This window comes from Coturnix japonica, chromosome 14 (genome assembly GCF_001577835.2).
Source record: "Coturnix japonica isolate 7356 chromosome 14, Coturnix japonica 2.1, whole genome shotgun sequence".
NCBI lineage: Eukaryota > Metazoa > Chordata > Aves > Galliformes > Phasianidae > Coturnix > Coturnix japonica.
In genome coordinates, this window is record NC_029529.1 from 6,393,123 (window position 1) to 6,413,164 (window position 20,042).

Below are 20,042 nucleotides of genomic sequence, written 5' to 3' on the forward strand. Positions count from 1 at the left end.
CAGCCAGGACTGTGGGCACCAAGGTAGGGTGAACCTCGCAGCCCCTTGCTCCAGGCTGGCACTGGCTCCCCCCACCACAAGGGCACAGCAACAGTGGGGGGAAGGCTCTGGGCTGTGCCCCGTATCCACCCAGCTCTGCACAATGAAGACTGGGAGCTCTGTGGCACCGCTGTGCCCCCACCAGCCCCGATGGCATCAGGACCCTCACAGCAGGGGACACCTCTTGGGTCACAAACAGGGGTGGCAGCCCGGCAGGGTTTTATTTTTATTATTATTATTATTTTTTTATTATTTTTTTTTCTTTAAATATTTGTTGCCAGACTTTGTATAGGAGCAAACTTCTTCACAGCACCACGAGCCATCTACTATTCAGAATAGGAAGAATAAGACGAGTAGAGGTGAAAATCTAAGCACAGAAGAGCAGGGAAAGCACCAAGATGCATAGCTTGACAGATGGGATACGATACAGAGTTCATAACTTAATCATAAAAAATATATATATGTATATATCCATCATGTAGAACTTTATGGATGGGGTTGTTTGTAGATACATCATTTATTTTTATCTTTCAACAGATATTTTCAGGCAGGTGAATTTTTTTTTGTTATTTTTTTGAGTTTTTTTTTGTGTTGTGGGATTTTTTTTTTAATTATTTTTTTTAATATATATATATGTTTGTTTGTTTGTTTGTTTTTGTAAAGAAATGTCAAAAGTTGTGCCAAACACATTTGGATCAGCGACCACAACGGGACAGAAGGAGGGGGGGGGGAGGGGGAGGGCGAGCCCAGCCTGCGCGGCTCGAGAAGAGAGAGAGGTACAGCAACACTTTGTTGGGAACCACAAGCAATAAAGAAATGCATTCATCAGAACTCAAGCGACTGAACCAGACTCCTGTTTATACACGAATGTACAGCCGTGCGCCGGGACGCACGCACACACCGCGTGCACACACACACACATACACACACACACACACACACACAACAAATGCCAAAAGAAAAAAGTCAAACAAAAAACCTGAAAGACACTCCAGAAAGAAACGAAAACTCCTCTGGTAAAAGAGTTAACAAAAAAACCTCCATAAAACAAGGCACATCCTTTGAGTTCTTAACTGTGTAAAAAGAAAGACAGCACACTGAAACCCAATGGAAAACCCGAACAGAACGGCTTGCACGTACCTTCCACCCAGATAAAGGGAAATATTGTGCTACTCGGAGAATGAGTTTGCCACAAGACACACAGCTTAGTATAATCTAATAGTTTTTCTCAAGCTAAAATCCAGTTCTCTCTTGATTTTTTTTTTTTAAACTGCTTTATATATAATTGCTAATAGGTTTTTTGTTTTGTTTTGTTTTTTTAAATCTTTTAAATATATATTTGTTAAAGTTTTTTTTTTTTTTTTTTTTTTTTTAAATTTTTTAATATATATTTGTTAAAGTTTTTTTTTTTTTTTTTTTTTTTTAATTATTATTAACATTTTGGGGGATGGGGGAAATACTGCTTTTTTATATATCTCTCCGTCGTTTTTCCCCTCCAATAAATTAATACTTCTTTATAGCTTATGATGTCCTCTTCCCCCGGCGGCGAGGGGCCGGGCAGGGGCACGACCCGCTGCTCCCCACCTGCCCCAAGCAGGAGCCCATTCATTTCCAATGGTACCGACAAAAAGCCCCTTTACCACCACGATGTGAAGAGCCCACAGCAGCAGTGCAGGGCTGGAGAGCTGCAGGCACAGGGGTCCAGGTGCTTTGGGGGTACCCAGCACCATGCCCACCTCAATGCTCACCAACGACAAAGGAAAATAATGGCAAAAAGAGAAAACGAAAAGAAAAAGAAACCGAAGTGCATCACCCATCCAGACTCGCCACCAGAACAAGAGGGCACAGGTGGATGAATGCCATCAGTGCCGCGCCGGGGTTGTGCTACATTCGGGGACCGGGGCCGGCAGGGCAACCACGGGGCCACCGGGGGTGGGGAGAGAAACCCCCAAACCCAGATCTGGTGCGAGCAGGGCGCTTCAAGCCGGGTGGTGTTGCTTTGCTTCTTCTATCATATATTTTTTTGCTTCTGCAGAAGGGAGTCCTTGCCGGAGCTGTGGCGGGTGGGCGCCGAGTCCGTGAGCACAATCCTGAGGTATCTTCTTCTTTGTGCAAACCCCGAGGGATGGGAGGTCCGGGAGGGGACGGCTGTACAAAGGGGACGTTGGGGCCGGGAGGTCGTGGATCGTTGTGCCCTTGTGCCCACGTAAGCCCTGAGGTTCGCGGGGCTGTCGCGCCCCTCACTCCAGCATGGCATCCAATTGGTCGGCCAGGTCGTCGAACATGCTGCCGATGTCATCCAGGATGCTGCCTGTGCTCTTGGCCTCTGCAGCAGAGCTGGGAGAATGGTAGGCACCGGTCAGCATGTGCACTGGGACCACACATCCACCTCTGCCCTGTGCAATGGCACTGACCCACAGCAGTCAGTATCCCTAGAGCCACCACAGCCCCAGAGCCCTCCCCATGGTGCCGTCCCCAGTGTCACCACCACCAGCGGTCTGTAGAACTCCATCCCCCAAAACCACCATCCCCATGCAGCCCAGAGCGCAGCTCCCAGCCCTTGCAGAGCTCCCTGCCATGCATCGCATCCCCACAGCCCTTACTCTGCTGCCTGGCTGTCCTCCTGCTTGATCTTCTCCTCCACAGCCTGCAGGGCAGCAGCCAGAGATGCGCTTGTCTCCTCCAGCTTCTGCTGTACCAGCTCAGGGCTGGCACTGTCAACAGAGGGTCCGGCGATAGCAGAACGTGGTGGTTTCACTGGCACCTGCTGGGGCTGAGCGCCAGGTGAGAGGGGCTTGGCAGGGCTGGAGCAGAGTGAGGGCGGTGTGCTGGAGGGCTTGGATGCAGCGCCCAGCTGCCGGGCAGGGGACGGAGTTGGCGTGGAGCCTGCGCTCACCGACTGGATGGCGGCATGGGGTTTAGGGGGCTTGGGGGCTGTGGGGGGTGGTGTGGGTTTAGGGGATACCGGGGGTGGTGTGCCATGGACACGCTTCACCTCTGTGGAGAGAAGGGAGAGGGAATGTGGTAGGATAGCTGCAGTGACGGTGCAGTGCCCCAATGTGCACCCCACAACCAACCATCCCCAATGCCCATGGGCACCTACCTGGGCTTCCTGGGCTTGGGATGGGCATCTTTTTGGGGATGGGCACTGGTGGCCCAGGGACTTTCTGCGCTGGCTGCGTCAACACAGGCTTGGGGGACACGGGCGGCTTGAAGGGTTTCTTGGGTTCAGCAGGAGGTGGGGTGAAGTCAGGGCCATCGGGGCGGGCGGCAGGTGGTGGGGTTGGGGGTGTCTCAGCTCCAGTCAGCTCTGAGGCCGGTCGCCGCTTGACAGTGCCGGTGCCATTCTGGTAGACAACAAGAGGGGCTGGCTCCAGCGTTGGCTCCTTGTCCTTGGCCTTGGGCCGGCGCTTGACAGTGTCAGACTCAGTGAGGATGAAGCGGACGCTGTCCTGCTGGCTCTGCCGGGCACGGATGCGCCTCTTGAGTGTGGCGCTGGCCTCCACCTTGGCCAGGTCCCCATGGCGGTGTGCTGGGGACAGCCCTTCACCTGCCTCCACCCGTGCTGGTCCCAGGGCACGTGGTCGTTGCTTGATGGTGAGGTTGCCCTCCTCAGCGAAGGGGATGGTGTCTGGAGAGCCACCGCGCTCAACCCGCAGACGCTCGCTGGGGCCATCAGCGCCTGTCTCGGAGCGCACACTGTCAGCACGCTCACGGCGTGCGGCTGCCACCAGCCCGGTGACAGGACCGCTGATGGTCCGGCGCCGGTTCACAACCTCCCCATCCAGCCCAATGGCCTCCTTGTGCTTGACGGTAGCCAGGACGGTGGCCACACGGGCACGCTCAGGGCTGCCCGGTGCAGCTCCCGGCTGCAGGTAGTATCCATCAGCCCCCTTGCCAGGCACACCAGCTCCAGGTGGCTTCTGCAGGGCTAGTGCCCGTGCCCCACCACCAATGGAGGACATCTCCAGCATGGCTGCAATGCTGCGCACGCTGCCGGCGCTGCCTGTGTCCACACTGCCACCCAGATCGCTGGCACGCCGCTGCTCCTGGAGGCTCTCCCCCTCAGTGCCAGGGGTTCCAGCGGCCACCTCACCTTCACCATCCTTGGGGAAGTCCTCGGCCATGCCAGCACTGGAGATGGCAGAGCTGGAGCGCTTGGGTGGTGGTGGCGGAGGCCCCTTCTTCTTGGGGCGGATGGCGAAGGACTGGCTGCGATTGACATTCTTGTCCCCACCCGCAGGTGCCCGCACTGAGTGGCTGCGCCCCACGCGCCGCTGCACGGTGGCATAAGGCCCTGCGTCAGGCACCAGCAGCTCATCCCGCTCCTGCTCGCTGTCAGAGGCAGCGTAGCGGTTCAGGCTGTGTGCCCGCTTCTTTGGCCTCCCTGGCTCCTCCTCACCCTCACCTGCTGGTGGCAGGCACAGCACCGGCACTGAGACAGGCAGGACCGGCACCCCTGGGGGTGCCCCCTCACCATCAGTGGGCTGCGGAAGGACGTAGGCAAAGCCACGGTGCGTGGGTGACTGGGGCAGGGAGCGGGGTGATGCGGGGCGCTCACCCGGCGGCAGCAGCTGTGGAGTGGGCTTCACTTTGGCAGTGGCGTGGGTTGCTGATGAGCCCTGCGGGGAGGGTGGACGTGGCTTGCCAGGGGTCTGTGGTGGCGTCAGGTGCCCGGCGGTGGGCGGGAATGGCTGCCGGGGTTTGCCGGGCACAGGTGGAACACTGGCACGCTTAACAGAGTGGCCGTGCCGTGGCTGGCGAAGCTCCTTGGTTGGTGGCACAGAGGGCCCCTCAGGGGCTCCCTCTGCCAGGTACTCCTGACTCTTGGAGATGGCGGTGCTGGCAGGGGCACGGGGGCCATCACCCAGCAGCTCCTGTGAGCTGCTCATCTGCCTGGCACGGCCGCCCAGCGCTGGTGGTGAGCGGTATCCAGGGGCTGCAGGGTTGGCTGGCTTCTCGGGCGTCTCCTCAGGGCCTTCACCTGTCATTGCCACCTGCAGCTCGCTGCTGAGCTCACTGTCCTGGAACGTTGACATCTTGGGTGACTGGCACTCAGGTGGCTCAGGTGGTGGGGACTCTATGGCCAGCACCTCTGGGCATGCTGCTGCTTTCCTCTTCAGTGTGCCCGGCTCGTACTTTCCCAGCTCAGCCCGCTGCAGCTCTGCCAGCTTCTTCACTGCCAGCATCAGCTTCTTTTGGTGGCCTGGGGATGGCACATAGCATCAGTGTCAGCTAAGGAACCACGGGCCACCACAGTGCAGTGTTACAGGACCTTACCCAGCTTGGTGATGCCGATCTCCTGCAGGTCCTCCCACGTGATGTCAGTGATGAAGTCGATGTTCTCGTAGCCATTCTCCACCAGCACCTTGTAGTACTGGGACAGGCCAATCATGGAGAGCCACAGCGCCAGGTTGGCCTGGGGGTGTGGGACACCACTCAGCACCAGGTGGCACTGCATGCAGTGACACTGCCACATGTGTCCCTGTGCTCACCGGGGAGGGGCCAGGGGACTCCTGCACCTCTGTGCTCCAAGCACCCTTTACTGTGGTCCAGCTGACGGGACAACATCATGGCACAGACAGCATCACATCCATGTTGTGACAGCTGTCATTGGCCCAATAGTTCCAAGGCTTTCAGCAGGGGATGTGGGCTTCAGCTGGGAGCAGTGAGCCAGTTCCCACCGCCATCCCCCTGTGACAGCCCTCCCTGGATGGAACCTACTGTAGGGCTCCCAGCACCGCTCTGGATGTGGCACCACAGCACCTGGCCCCACGCAGCCCTTACCGGCTTGTACTCGGGAAGCCACTCAGGGATGTTGAGGTTATTGATCTCAGAGGCGATCTTCTTCCTGTGCCCCGGTTTGGTGACACCAATGGCTGTGAGGTCCTGAGGGAGAGAAGAGAATCAGGATAGCTCTCTACAAGCAGGTGGCAGTCCCAGTGCTGCCCTCATGGCCTCACCTCTGGCGTCATCCGGCTGATGGTGGTGATGTCGTAGCCAGCATTGATGAAGTTGGGTGCGTAGAGCTGCAGCTGGAACTTGCACAGCCATTGGTACACGGCCTCTGAGCTCTAGAATGACAGGGGTGGTGTAGCTCTGGGTAGCCTTGGCACAGGGATCTGTTGCTCTCTCCTTGTCACAGAGCTACAGGCTGTCCAGCTGCATGCTGGCCTTAGCTCAGTCAGCACTGAAGAAGGGCCATGTAGCCCCTTGGTTTGGGCACCCTATGGGCATGGCATCATGGCCAGCACCAGAACCAGCACTCAGCCATGCCAGCACAGGTGGCTGTAGCACAGCTCTGCCCACAGCTGTGGGTGAGGGGGTGGCTGTGCCTATGCCCCCATCATCATGCAATCCACACTGTACCCAGTGCACTCAGTGCTCACCTTCCCCTCTGAAGGTGGCTCCATCTTCTTCAGCTGCTGCTCGGCAGGTGGCTGCGGGGCATAGGGGGAGCTGGCCACACTCTGTGACCTCGACGAGCCTGCTGGGGGGGCAGAAGTCAGTGGGGATAGGGCCACAGGACCACAGAGCAATGTGGAGCTGGGATCTTGGTCAGGCCCTTCTCAGAGCATCCCTGTGTTGCAGCCCCCAGACTCTGGCTGTGCAAGGCAGGGATAAGAACCCCTACCAGGAGCAACAAGGCTAGGATAGGCAGAGGATAGCAACATCCAATCCCATGCAGCAGGGTGCCCTTACCTGGGTTGTGCTCCCTGGGACAGTGCCAGGCCTGTGCTGCTTGTGCCCAGTAAGGCCAGCAGGCTGTCCCCAGGTTTCATAGGAGGCCGTGCTGGCACAGAGCTCTGCAGGGTACCCAGGTCTCCCTGGACTCCATGCCATTGTACGCACAGCTCCCACAGACAATGGCATCATTGGAGCATTAAGAGGATGGTGCTCACCTGGGGTAACCAAGTGGAGGCTGAGGGCCAGAGTGTTTCGATGGACCCAGCAGGAGGCAGACCCCTCCCCAGAGCTGCTTTCCTTGTCTGCCCACGTGCCCCAGGCAGCAGCCTGAGGTCCTGCTGCCAAGAGCCATCTGTGCCCATTCCTCCGGCCATGCTGCTGACACAGGGCTGGGCTCAGCCTCATTGCAGCCAGGAGACCCAGCAGACTGCCACTAGCTGCCCCTGCACCTCAGCACAGGCAACCAGACATCCCTTAGCTACAGGATGGTGGCCTTCAGCAGCCTGGTGGTGACAAGAGTTGCCCAGAAATTTCAACCTCATATTTCTAATCCAGATCAACAAGAGCATCCCCTTCCCCCTGCTGGTAAGTGCATCCTCCTTGCATGTAACTACACACTGTGTAAACATTTTCCTGTATGTGTGCACGCATGCATCTCTCTGGCACTTGTATCTTATTTATGCCTGCATCTGCCTTGTGTATGTGTGTGTATGTGTGTGTGTGTGTACACGCACACAACCCCCCCAATTGCTGTGCATCCTCCAGGCGCACGCATCCCCCTGCTGTCTGCATCTCACTTGCGTGGGCACCTCCTCACATGTGCCTCCCTCTGCCATGTGCCTCCCCACCGCATCCATCTCCCACTCGTGGGCACCTTCCACATCTCTGCACTCCCTCCCCAATACCTGCACTCCCCCAGCATGCAAACCACCCACATCAACGCTTGTACCCCCCCCCTATGTGTGCGCCTCCCCAACCTGGGCACCCCCCGGCACACACACCAGGCATACGGGCATCATCCTCCTGCCTCCCCCGCGGCGTGGGCACCCCCGGCCCGGCTGCCCCCGGCCGAACCCTCGGGCGGCGAGACAGCGGCAGAGGGGAGGCCGGGGAGGGGAAGGGGCCGGGGAGCGCTCTCGCCCCACCGCCCGCCCGCGCCCCCCTTCCCCCCCTCTCCCCCTCCCCGCGGTGCCCCCACTAACCGAGGCAGGAGAAGGCCTGGCAGCAGCCGAAAGGCGAGAGAGTCATTTTTTACCCCCACGTTTTCTTCTTTTGCGCCGGGTGCCGCGGCAATAATAAAAAAAAAAAAAAAGGACAAATCACTCAGCCCACGGCAAGCACGCGGCGGGGCCACGGCTCCTCCTGCAACCAGCAGCCGGGCCGGCAGCACGCACCTGCGGGGATGTCCTGCGCCTTGGCCGGCCCATCGCCCACGGCAGCATCTTGCGCAGAAGCCTTCTGGGAAAGGACCGTTGCCAGCAGCTGAAAAACACCCCGAGAGAAGGGGGGAGAGCAGGCGGCAGTGAGGAGAGCGGGGAACCGGGGGGTGCGCGCCGGGCGCTGCGGTGCTGCAGGGAGGAGCGCGGCGGATCTGGGTTGCGGAGGGGAGAGCAGCGCTCGCAGCACATATGGTGATCGCGGGCGGTGGGAGCCTGCGGCACCGCGGCACCACGGCACCCCGAATGCAGCCTGGTGCACGACAGAGCGGGCTGCCAGCATGGCCCCCCCTGCACGATACAGCCGTGGTGGCCGTCAGCACGGTGCCAAGCGTGGGGGGACACACTGAGCTCAGTGCCCAGCTGGCCACAGCATCGTGTCTGCGGGGAGGTGGGCTCGGGGGACTCCTTGGGATGGGTTGGCACGGGCAGGGGCAGTGAGCAGTGTGTGGCGTGCAGTGTGTGGTGTGCTATGTGCATCGTGCGCTATGTAGAGCAGGATGTGCATCACGCAGTGTAATGTGCAGCGTGCAATGGGCACTGCACGTGTGTGGGCAGCAGCATGCACTGGGCAGTAGTGTGCAGTGAGCAGATGGCAGCGTGTGGCTGCAGTGGGCTGCATGCAGACGGTGGTGTGCAGTGCAGTGCAGTGTGTGCAGTGCAGATGCATCCTCAGAGAGGCAGCAGAGATGCACAGCTTGGGCCTTGGCCAGATGCTGCACAGGTACTGGGGGCTGAGCTCAGTGAGCAGCCAGCACATTGGTGGGAGAGGGTGGCAGAATGGTGACAACCATGGTCTGCGGCACATTGGGACCCTTCTCAGGATGGGGTCACAGCTGCCAAAGGAGCCAAGTCCCACCACGAGGCAGTGCTGATGCTGGAGCCACGTGTCACCATGTGCCAGTGCACAGCCTTACCTTGACGCCCTCGGAGCCAGCATGCAGGGCATGCGCCCCGCTGCCCGTGCTCTGCCCGCTTCCTGAGCTGCGGGCTGAGGCCACGCTGCCCGTGCTACCCAGGCTGCTGCGGTCACCACCTGCACAGGGAGAGGAGATACCATCAGAGCTCCGCATACAGGCACAGGGACACCGTGGTGCCATGATACGTACTGCTCCAAGGACAGGGAGGGAAATGCCCACTGTACCTGCGAAAGGTTTCCGCAGCACCCAGATCTCCTCAGTGGGTGCAGGTGCAGCTGATCCACCCTGCGATGGTGAAAGGTGGGACGGGCTCATGTCGGCCCCGCGGGACCCTTGGTGGCAGAGCAGAGAGAGCAGCGTCAGGCAGGTGTGACCCAGCACAGCGGGCTCACAGCAGTGTGACATGGGGAGAAGTGAGCCCTGGCCCCGGGTCCATCACCACCGTATGCAGGGGAAAAAAACAACAGTCAAGGGTTTCGGGGGATGCCAACGCTGTCCTTTGGTCCTGTCCTCCTCAAGCAGCCAGCAAGGAGTGACCATGTGCACATGGCCAGAGCAGGGCCCTGTCCTGCCAGGTACCAACCAAGGACAGATCCACTGCAGGAGTTAGGAAACAGGGACCACGTTGTCCCCAAGCGCAGCACGATGGGGATATGACCCACTGCAGGGGAAAGGAGGCAGCAGGGTGGACTCAGGACCACAGCCCCTACCCCACTGTCCCCAGCTGAGGCAGCATGGCTGTCCCCACTGTGGCCACCCGCATCCACGCAGGGATGCTGCAAGACCAGGCACCAGGGTGCTGTGCTCCCCAGGGTGCCCTACAGCAGTAGGTGACAGAGGGGTGACCCAGCCACAGTGATGAGACCCAGCCCCATTCACTCCAACCCACCCCAGAAGTGTAGCTCCATCAATGCGCTCCTCCATCGCTCCCTCCAGCCCTGCTGGGTCCCACTCACACTGAGCAGAGCTGGAGATGCCCAGCGTGGGACTGAACCCATACCAACCCCCTGCAGTGAGGCCAAGGTGTAAAACAGCCATCATATGGTGCACCCCAGTGCCACTGCAGATATTCTTATTCATGAGACCACTTGCCCAGCTCCCAGCCAGGCTGGAGCATGGGGCAGATGGTGTAAAGTGATGAATTCGTGGTAGAAACATGAGCAGGAAGGTGGCAGCCAGGGCACTGTTGGGTTGAGATGTGCCCACAGTGCATGTTGTTGCTGCAGAGAGCTGAGGCTCAGTGCCACCCACTGCGAGAGAAAACCTCAGGGAGCAGTGCTGCATCCCCATCCTCATCACACTGGGAAGCCACAGGTGTGGCTCCAACACACCATATGTGCCTCACATTGTGCAAGCACTCCCAGCCCCAAACAGCTGGCAGAAGCCCCTGAGGCCATGGCACAATGTGCCAGCACAGAGGCTACAGACATGAGAACCCCCAGCTCCATACCTGCTCCCCAGTCACCATCACCAGTACCCACACCAGCAGTGCCCGTTACCTGCCTGTGCCACAGAGATAGTCCCGAGGATGGAGCTGGACACTGCCTGTGGGGAGCCGGCCATGAAAAGCATCCCTAGGGCAGTGCCAGTCCCGCTCTTAATGCACAGCCCCAGCTCTGTGGGTGCTGGGCACCCCAGGAGGGGATGCTGTAAGGGCAGAGGCTCCTTGCTCCTGCTGTCCCTTCCCAACCTGACACCAGGAGGCTGCAGAGTGGTTCTGGGGGTGGATGCTGTGGGTGGGATAGCACAGGATGGGCACAGTGCACACAGTCAGGGGCTCAGCGCCGCCTCCAGAACTGCCCGCAAGGCCAGGGATACCAGAGGGATGGGATGTGGCTGCAGCGGGGTGACAGCAGCACTGCAAGGAGAGGGCAGCAGAGGGGCCGCTCTGCATGCACACGTGCACACAGCCGCACGCAGCCGCATGCACACACACACACGCATGCACAAATCTGCATGCACGCGCATCAGCACACGCCTGCAGGTGCACACGCACCCGCGTGCAACCACACGGCAGGCACCAAGGCACGGGGGAAGAGAGAAGCCGAGCAGATAGAAAAGAAAAGAATAGATCCACACTTCAAAAGAAAGAAATCCATCGAGAGAATGAAGCGAGCGGTGAACTACCTTGTCCGTAACGCGGCTCGTCGGCACTGCTAGGGGAGAGCCTGTGATAGCCAAAGGAACTGAAAAGAGTCTGATGGGAATGTGGTGGTGGAGGTGGAGGTGGAGGCAGGGAATGGAACGGATGGGACGAGGCGTCACCGTTTAGCACAGCAGCCCCGTAAGCCGGGAGCGGGATCTTTTGGTACTGTTGGGGGATTGTTACAGTCTCCCATGAACCTGATAATAAAACATAACAAGAGACAAAATGAAAAGAATCAAAATAACAGAGACATGTTCAGCACCACCAAAAAAAATATAAATAAATAAAAGAAAAAAAGAAAAGAAAAAAAAAAAAAAAGAAATGAAAAGAAAAAAAGAACAAAAGGAAGAAAGAAAGAAAAAGAAAATGAAAATAAAAAAGCAGCTAACAAAATAAGCAACCAAAAGAGACTTGGAGGAGGCGGAACTGAGACCCAACCGAGAAGGAGCCAAGTCACGAAGCAGCAGCAGAACTCAGTGCAGAGCATAGAGCAGGGCATGACCCATAGGCACAGCCTGCAGACTCCCCGCTGCCCCATGCCTGGCACCAACACTGGGGAACACTGAGTCCCCATGAGGCCCCCAGGATGCCATGTGCCCCACTGCAGGAGTCGGGCTGTGAGGGCAGCACTGCTGTGCCAAGCCCTGGAGCAGCCCCTGTGCCATGCAGGGCTGTGCTCCTGGGGCTGCCATAAACTCTGCACCTTGGAAACACCACTGCAACAGAGCCCAGGAGACACAGGCCTCATCCCTGTCTCTGCAGCACTAGCACACGACCTGCTGACTGGTGAGGAGGGTTGTGCAGCTTGGTGCAGCCTGGCACAGCTCCGCTCCCCTGGACCTCACTGAAATGCACAGCAGGGTGACATGGGGCTGGGAGCACGCAGCAGCCGTGGGCAGTGTGCTGGTCAGTGCTTTTGAGTGCATCACCTCGGTGCTGTGCCTGCATCGTCACACTGCTCCCAGCTCTAGGCACAGCCAACAGCACCCCCACGGAACCACGCACCCTGTGGGCATGGGATGGGCAGGGAGCAGGTTTCTCTCTCTGACAGACAGGGCAGTGCCAGGTCCCTGGCACCAGTACCCAGCCCCACGTGCAGCTGCTGGGACTGTCCGTGATTGCACACTGAGTACCACGTTCCCGAACCACCGTAACACCCCACACCATCCCCATGCACAAACACTGCCCACCCAACACTTCTGGGCCGCCGGCACTGCCTCCCCCCCCCTAAACACACAGTGAGGGCACTGACCCTTCACACAACTGGCGGCTCTGACCCCCATACAGCAGTGTGCCCACACAGTGGAGACGCACAACGAGGGCTCTAGCCCCACACACCAAGTCCCTGAGCAGTGGGGACACCAACTTCACATGCACAATAGGGACACTGTCCCTTGGTTCAGCAGTGGCTCCGCACCCCCTGAGCCCCCAGCCTGACAGGAGGATCCCCAGGGCTGGGCTGCTCCTTGGGACACAGGTTTGAGAGGTAGAGGTGGGGAAGTATTTGCCTGTTCGCTTGCTTATGGCTTCCACAAGGCTGGAGGGGAAGTAGCCCACACGGTCATTGCCAGTCCGATTGTCATGGATGCAGCCCTTCCAGCGACCATCCGCGTGCTGCTCCAGCACCTGTGGGCACAGTGTGGGTCAGGGCAGAGCTGTGCCCCCCACCTGCATGATGCCCCCCGCCAGCCCTGGGCAGCCACACTCACAGTGATGACGTCTCCAGCTTTCACGTTGAGGCTGGTCAGGTCATAGTTGTTGCAATAGTCCTTGACAGCCCGCACCTGCAGTGCAGCCGAGGCATCTGTGGGAACAGAAGGCAGCGTTGGTGGGTGTCCATTGCTGAGAACCCCCTGGAGGCTCTCTGATGGAGGTGTCCCACAGTTGGTCCCAAGGTGCCCACCCAGTTCCCTTACCCCGCAGCATCTGCTTTATCTCCTTGCTGGCCTGGCTGGTGGTGAACTGGTTGACAATGTCCAGAGCTGTCTGGTTGTAAGTGTTCCGGACATGGGCATTGATTCCACTCTGCAATGGTATGGGGATGACTTGGGATGGCACACAGCTGGTTGGGACCCCCAGGCCATCCCTAAATGGAGGAAGTTACGCTGCCATGGGCACAGCTTGCTGCCCTAGTCCCCCCCACCAGGAGGTGCCATCCCAGTGGGGTCAACCCTATTTTGCAGCCCTTCCCTGGGACAGCAGTGCTGGGGGGGCCCTTACATCTAGCAGGAGCCGCACCACGTCTGTCTTGCCACACAGGGCTGCCTCGTGCAGTGCTGTGCCTGCCTTGGTTTGCCGGTTGATGTCAATGCCAGCTTGCAGCAGGAGCCTGTGGATGCACGGAGAGATCAGCAAAGGATGGGATGGAACTGGTGCTGGCCCACTCCCTGCACAGTGGAGCACCCACCGGATGATGTCAATGTGTCCGTTCTTGGCTGCCAGGTGCAGAGGGCTGGTGCCATTGGGGTCAGTGGTGTCCCCTGGCTTTGGCTCCAGCAGCGCCGCACACATGTTGCTGTTCAGGAGCAGTTGGACCACCTAGATCAGCAAACACAGATGGAGCAGGGCTGCAAAGATGGCTCAGCTGCCCTGACACGGCCCCCTGAGACCCAGGACAGGTGCCCTACCCCTGGTCAGCCAGCAGGACACAAGAGCAGGAGATGCCCCTGCTGTAGTCCCTCCCTGCAGCTGCCCCATGCCACCCCACAGGACCCTCCATCCCAAGGACCCACATCCAGATCTGCCTTTCAGAGGGGTCCAGCTTGCAAGGACTTACCCCAACCCGGCCAAACTCGCATGCCAAGTCCAGGGGGGTCTTGCCCGAATTGTCCATGATGCAGGGGTTGGACTGGTGCTGCAGGAGCATCTCAGACTGTGGGTGAGAGGGACCAGGTACAATAAGCACAGGGTATGAGCAGGGGCAGGGGGGGCATCACAGCCTCACCACTGTCCCCTGTGCCCCACCACTGTCCATCCCCTCCTGTGCCCCACCGCCAGTCCCGCTGTACCACGTCGTAGTGCCCATGCTGTGCTGCCAGGTGCAGGGGGATTTGTCCCTCATCTGATGGGATGTTCACAGAGGAGCCTGCCTTCAGCACCATCTTCATAGGCTCCTTCTTGCCTTGCCAGGCTGCATAGTGCAAGGGCCGCATGCCTACAGGTGAGCAGGAAGAACAGCATTGAGCCCTGCAGGGCATAGTGATGCTCCCAGGCAGACTGCAAAGGGAAAGGGGCAGGACCCCAGGAGGGATGCAGATCCCATGTCATAGTAAAGGGCATCCTTCACTTCCCACCCTGGTGTGCTCACAGCCAGGCACAGTGCTCTGCCCTGCACACCAGCCCCAGAGTGGCACAGCCTCAGGCACTCACCTTTGTTATCCTTGATGTCCACTGCAGCCTGTGCCTCCAGCAGCAGCGAGATGAGCTCTGTGTTCCCATTAAGTGCTGCATGGTGCAGGGCAGAGAACCTGGGGAATGGGCGCAGTGTCAGGAGGGGATCAAGCACTGTCCCTGTGGGCTGCCCCCTCCAGCCTGCACCCACCGCAGCAACCAGGGTACCTAATCTGCCTCCTGCCAGCCCCCATGCATGCCTCTGCACTGTATCCTTTGTGGGCACCAAGAAGAGCTGCCATAGGGACCAGATGCAGCCAATCTATATAGTTTTGCTTTATTATCATTATTTAGCATCGAGTTCTGGGAGCCCCAGGACTGGAAGCGAGAGGCTGGGCACCACTGGGGAAATGGCTGGCACCAGGGAACCCCTCCCCGCTGACCCACTTCCCCCGGCCTGGCCCCAGCAGCACAACCATGAGCAGCAGCGGGGGGGGGGCAGGATGCCAGATGGCTGCAGTGCCCCTGCCCTGTGCCAGGGGCTGGGGGAAGCCCCTCATCCCACTGCACCCCCTTCTGCTCCCACCCAGCAGGCACTGACCTACTTGCTTCTGGCAGCAGCATTCTCTGCAAGGCTGCACCCACCACCCCACTCCTCCGGGCAGCAGCTCTGTCCCGTTCTCATGGTCGACACCAACAAGGCATGGGATCTGCTGACCCTGAAGGTCCTGCACCCAAACTGTGGGCAGCGAGGGGCAATCCTGCCATCCCTGCAATCACCATGACCCCCAGCTGCACAGGACAGCGTTTCCCCATCCCTACTCGGCAGCACGGTACGGCACCGCAGCCCCACTGCCTGTGATTCCCCATCCGCTCTCGGTCGGGCGCTGCGATGAGAGCAGACAGCTCGCTCAGGAGGCCGATCCCCAGCGTCTGCCTGGAAATGTCAGCGTTTTCCGCTCCAGCGCCCTGCTCAAATCGGCTCAAGATGGTGCAAATCACAACACCCCCCCCCCCCCTTCCTCTCCCCTTCCCTGCCACCGCCCCTGGGCTGCCTCAGGGGCTTCTCCCATACACGGCAGGGAGATCTGCAGAGCTGTGCAGGGTCTGATGAGAGCATGGGGTCACTGAGTACCAGCCTGGGAACCAGGAAATGCAGCAGAGATGGGGAAACTGAGGCACAGCACTGGGACAGCTGAACCTCTGCTGGGCTGCTCCTGCACACCTTGAGCCCATCAGGAGCCACAGGCAGAGTGCATGTTCTCCCTACACCACCCCATTCCCCCGCAGGACTTGCATACAGGGGGGCCATGAGGTGACACAACCCCCACCCTGCCCATGCAGCCAAGCGCCTGCCCTGGTGCTGCCCAGCATACCCACAAATTGCTCACACACACAGCCACGCTTGCATGCACACGCATTCTCAGATACACATCTGCACGCTGGTGTGCACCCATGCACACAGACACGTGCCCACGTGCAGGCTAGCAGAGCTGATGCACCAGCGGGAAGCAGGAATGGGTGCTCCCAAAACACCACTGCCACTCAGAGCATGAGGGGTGGGGGCTGGCAGAGCAACAGCACAGCACACCAGTGTCCTTCAGCCCTCATCTCCACTGCTATGCATGGCTGGTACACATAAAGCCACCTGCACATGTGCGGTCACGCTCATCTGCATTGCACCAACAAGCCCAGAACACCTGCATGAGATCTCCCATTCACTGCACCCCACAGCATGCAAAGCCCGTAGCATTCACACTCAATAGCATGCACACCCAGAGCAGGGTTGCGCTCACCCATCAGTGTCCTGGAAGTTGACGTTGACTCTCTTTGCTGATCCGAGGAGCTCTGGGAGAGAGGAAGAGCAGACAGCTCAGTTAATGAGGAGGCAGAGGCGGCACAGCTGGGCACTGTGTGTGCTGGGGAGGGTGACACAGCTGCTGCTGGGTTTTGCAATTTCTCCTGTAGGTTTTGCTGGCTAAAGCCCATGGCCAGATGCAACACAGGGCTGTGTGGGGCTGCCCCAAGCTTGTGGGCTGTTGCAAGCAGGAGGATTGAGGTCTGGACAGAAGGGTGGCCATGCACAGCATTTCAGGGACAGGAAAAAGCTGCTCCTGAAAGCATCAAAATGCCCAAAGCAAATGGCAACATGGGCGTCCCCCTGCTGGAGACGTGATGCTGCACTACCCACCACCACCTGCTGGCAGCCCCACAGCTGATATAGGATTTCCCTCCCATTCCCTTACCCACAGGACTCTGCCATGCCCCAAACCCCATAGTGCTGCCCACCTTCCTCTGCCCTGCCCCTGTGCAGACCCCACCTGTCTCCAACCAAAGGCACAGGGAAACGGAGACTCTTGCAGCAATCCAATTAAAGCAGCAAGGAGGGATGGAGTGAGATTTACATGAGATTTATCCACAAACGCCAGTCAGGCTTTTCAGTGAAAGTGCTCTTCCTCGTAACAGAGCAGGAACACAACAGAGCCATGGGGATGTGCATCACCTCTGAGCTCAGCTGTGGAACCATTCCTGGGGCCTCTAGGAGGAGGAGAAAGGCTGAAGGCCCGGCTGAGCTGCAGCTCTCTGGGGTGGGGGAGCACAGCCCAGGGCTGCGCAAGCAGGGGAGGGGAAGCGGTGACCCCAGACCACGGGGTGCCCACGTCACCCAGCTGCAGCCATCCCTGTGTGCAGTGCAGCGAGCAGGCAGCAGCACATCCCCATGCCTCGGGGAAATCATTCACTGAGGGTTGAGGAAGAGCAGATCAGCGGCTGCTCTTCTGCCTGGGAGCACAGCCAGGCAAGGTGCTGCAGCACAGGCACAGCCCTGCAAGGAGCGATTTCAGGTGGGGAAAGAGAGAACACCACGGATGAGCTGCTGAGTCCTCACTCATGCTGCAGGCTGCAATACTTATCAGCACCTGAACACAATATTCAATTATATGACACAAAAAGGCTGTGTCAGCACATTGGGCACAGCAGGATGCTTGCCAGGTGCGAGCAGCAGGCAGCTGCTGCCAGCCCACTACCACAAGGTCCACACATGCCAATGGCTCAGAGTGGGGTCCCAGCCCCCCAAAGGCACCCTGCTGTCACTGGGTCTCTTGGCATCCACCAGCACATTTTAAGGAGTGCAGAACTGGGGTGGGGGGGGGGCTTTACCCCCTTACCTGGAGCAGCATCGTGCCCTCAGCCTCTGCCCCATTCAATCACTGCAGCACAGGACTCACCGCAACACAGGTAAAGCCAGTGCTGAGCAACCAGAGCCTCTCCTGGCACGTAGAGCCCTGATTGAATTTTAAATCCCAGTCCCTGTGGCGCAGACAGGTCCAGGCGCATGCAGATGAGGCACCTGGGGATGGGGACCAGGCTCTGCCATCCCTGCCCATAGCCAGCGCTGTGCATGGCACTGACCCATGGGCCTCACAGCTTCATCCCAGCTACCTGACCCTTCCCTACAGAGGGACGGTACCAGGCACTGGGAGAAGTTTCTCTCTGCCCACGCGGATGCTGCCAAGCTCTGTGTGCCCCCGCTCCCTCCTGCGCTCCATCAGCTGCCAGACAGCCCAACAAGCCATACATTTGCTAACAACAGCGCAGCCCGGGGCCGATGGATGATAGATAAGGAGGATGACTTCTGAATAGCAACAAATAGCAGCTCCCATCCATCAGGTTCACAGCATCTCCTCCTGGTACACAGGGTGATCAGGCAGCTGCAGGGGGGGCAGCGGCACCAAAGGGTCCCCATGTGAGGGCCAGAGGCCCCCAGCACACCCTGGCCACACCACTTGCCCTCTTCCCAAAACCACACCTTTAGAATATGCCCCCCATGGCAGGGCAGCCCCCTTACCCTGGTAGCCCGCGTTCCTTAACACAGTAACAAAACCCTCCAGCAACAAATCCTCACTGGTGCAGCCAGACCTCAGGGATGTGGCAGCCCTGTGTCCCATCCCAGTTGCCGCAGAGTCTCCAGTACCAGGGCTGAGTGGGTGCCCGCCAGCCCAGGGCTGCTGCCAGGCTCCCCAACAAAGGTGCCATTCAGGGCTGGTGGAGAGGTGCCCAGGGCTGCTTCCGCTGCCCGCTGCTGCCCCAATGAGCTGCTCCCAGGAGAGGGGCCGAGCCATCCTGCGAGATGCAAATCGCCGGCGGACAAAGGCAGTGGGTTGGCACTCAACACTGGGTCCAGTCTCCAGCCCTGGCCCCAAGATGGGCCCCGCTCACGGGACAGACAGATGGACAGACGGACGAGCGGCAACAGGGCCTGCCCTCTCCCACAGGCTGCTCCCAGAGAGGGGCTTCCCCAGAGTTTTGACATTGCAGGGTGAGGCAGTGATGCCAAGGTGACGCCGATCCCTGCGCACCCGCTTTTGCAATCCCAGCTGGGATCAGCACAAGCTCATTTCCCAGCCAGCAGCTTCTAATTATCTCCTATTAAGACCCAAAGTGCCTTCTTTAAAACCAAATCAGGGATGCAGCTCCCCGAGGATGCAGCAACTCAGCCTCCAGCTGTAGGCAGGGAGCAGCAGTGCTGGTGGTGTGAGGGCCGGCTGCTATCACTGCTGTCCCTCACCCAGCCAGGGGCTGCTGTGTCTGCATGCAGGCACCTACACAGTGACAGCCCTGTCCCCACACAGGGCAGTGCCACATGGTGCCCAAGCTGCACCCCCAGCTTCGGCCAAACCTGTGCTGGCTGAATGCTGAATAAACCAGAGCAGAGAAACTCTCCTCTCTGCACCTGCAGAAGAGGCTGCCACTGCCAAAATCTGTTTAGCACTTCAATAAATGCTCGTGCCAAGTGCTTAGTCAGTGACTTCCAGCCGCGCAGCGGTTTGACTTTCGTTAAAGCTCTGGCAGCAGCGGAGCACCCGCCTCACCCCGGCAGGGCTGCAGCAAGTACAGACCCCAGCATGGCTCCTCAGCTTCAAACAGCTGGGAGACAGTTCACACTGCTGGGATACCATCCTCAGATGGGCTGCTGGAAATTGGAGCATCTGCCTGTGTCCCTGGTAGGAGCAGTTGTGGGTGGTCCTGTGACTCCCACAGTGTACCCCCAGGTGCTGCTGGCAGCCAGGTGCCCTCTGGCACAGGGATGGATTGAACGGATGATGGCTGGCACCCCTGCGGACCCCCACCACGGCCTCAGATGGCAGGAGCCAATGCAGCTCCATCTCCAATAAAGAACCAGTCCTGTGCCTGCACCAGGGCCCTAAAGACAGAGGCATTGCAACAACAGCAGGCAGGGCAGGGCAGGCAGAGCACCGTACCAACTAGGAACACCAAGGCTCCGAAGGGGCATGTGGCTCCATAGCCCTACAATTAAGCTCTTCCTGTAACCCACACTTGACCAGTAGTGATGCTGTGCTGGATCCCAGTTGGAGATCCAGCCAACAGCACATCCTGCACCAGAGTGGTGTGGGAAGTTTAGCATTGCAGCTAGAGTGTGGCTGGGTACTCGCTGCTGCCAGGTGTTAGGGCAGGATGGGTGCC

At 59.0% G+C, this 20,042-nt stretch overlaps 1 protein-coding gene across 7 annotated transcripts in view; it reads right to left on the reverse strand.

Moving 5' to 3' along the window:
• Window positions 1-1,439: 1,439 nt before the first annotated feature.
• The window catches only part of CASKIN1 (CASK interacting protein 1), a 28,299-nt gene continuing 9,696 nt past the window's right edge, over window positions 1,440-20,042 (reverse strand). The window contains exons 1-21 of one of the 7 annotated variants that reach the window (XM_032447657.1): window positions 18,406-18,520; window positions 16,355-16,406; window positions 14,598-14,695; window positions 14,237-14,382; window positions 14,005-14,100; window positions 13,636-13,766; window positions 13,449-13,557; window positions 13,145-13,253; window positions 12,938-13,032; window positions 12,737-12,854; window positions 11,210-11,425; window positions 9,307-9,414; window positions 9,080-9,198; window positions 8,121-8,208; window positions 6,429-6,526; window positions 6,003-6,113; window positions 5,827-5,928; window positions 5,320-5,458; window positions 3,143-5,245; window positions 2,643-3,036; window positions 1,440-2,376 (exon numbers count right to left, since the gene is read on the reverse strand). In XM_032447657.1, the coding sequence (XP_032303548.1) occupies window positions 2,280-2,376; window positions 2,643-3,036; window positions 3,143-5,245; window positions 5,320-5,458; window positions 5,827-5,928; window positions 6,003-6,113; window positions 6,429-6,526; window positions 8,121-8,208; window positions 9,080-9,198; window positions 9,307-9,414; window positions 11,210-11,425; window positions 12,737-12,854; window positions 12,938-13,032; window positions 13,145-13,253; window positions 13,449-13,557; window positions 13,636-13,766; window positions 14,005-14,100; window positions 14,237-14,382; window positions 14,598-14,695; window positions 16,355-16,406; window positions 18,406-18,505 (4,629 nt within the window). In that variant the 5' untranslated portion in view covers window positions 18,506-18,520 and the 3' untranslated portion in view covers window positions 1,440-2,279. Of the gene's footprint in view, window positions 2,377-2,642; window positions 3,037-3,142; window positions 5,246-5,319; window positions 5,459-5,826; window positions 5,929-6,002; window positions 6,114-6,428; window positions 6,530-8,120; window positions 8,209-9,079; window positions 9,199-9,306; window positions 9,415-11,209; window positions 11,426-12,736; window positions 12,855-12,937; window positions 13,033-13,144; window positions 13,254-13,448; window positions 13,558-13,635; window positions 13,767-14,004; window positions 14,101-14,236; window positions 14,383-14,597; window positions 14,696-16,354; window positions 16,407-18,405; window positions 18,521-20,042 lie in introns of those variants that run through there. The other 6 variants (XM_032447656.1, XM_015877000.2, XM_015877001.2 and 3 more) reach the window with 6 other exon arrangements.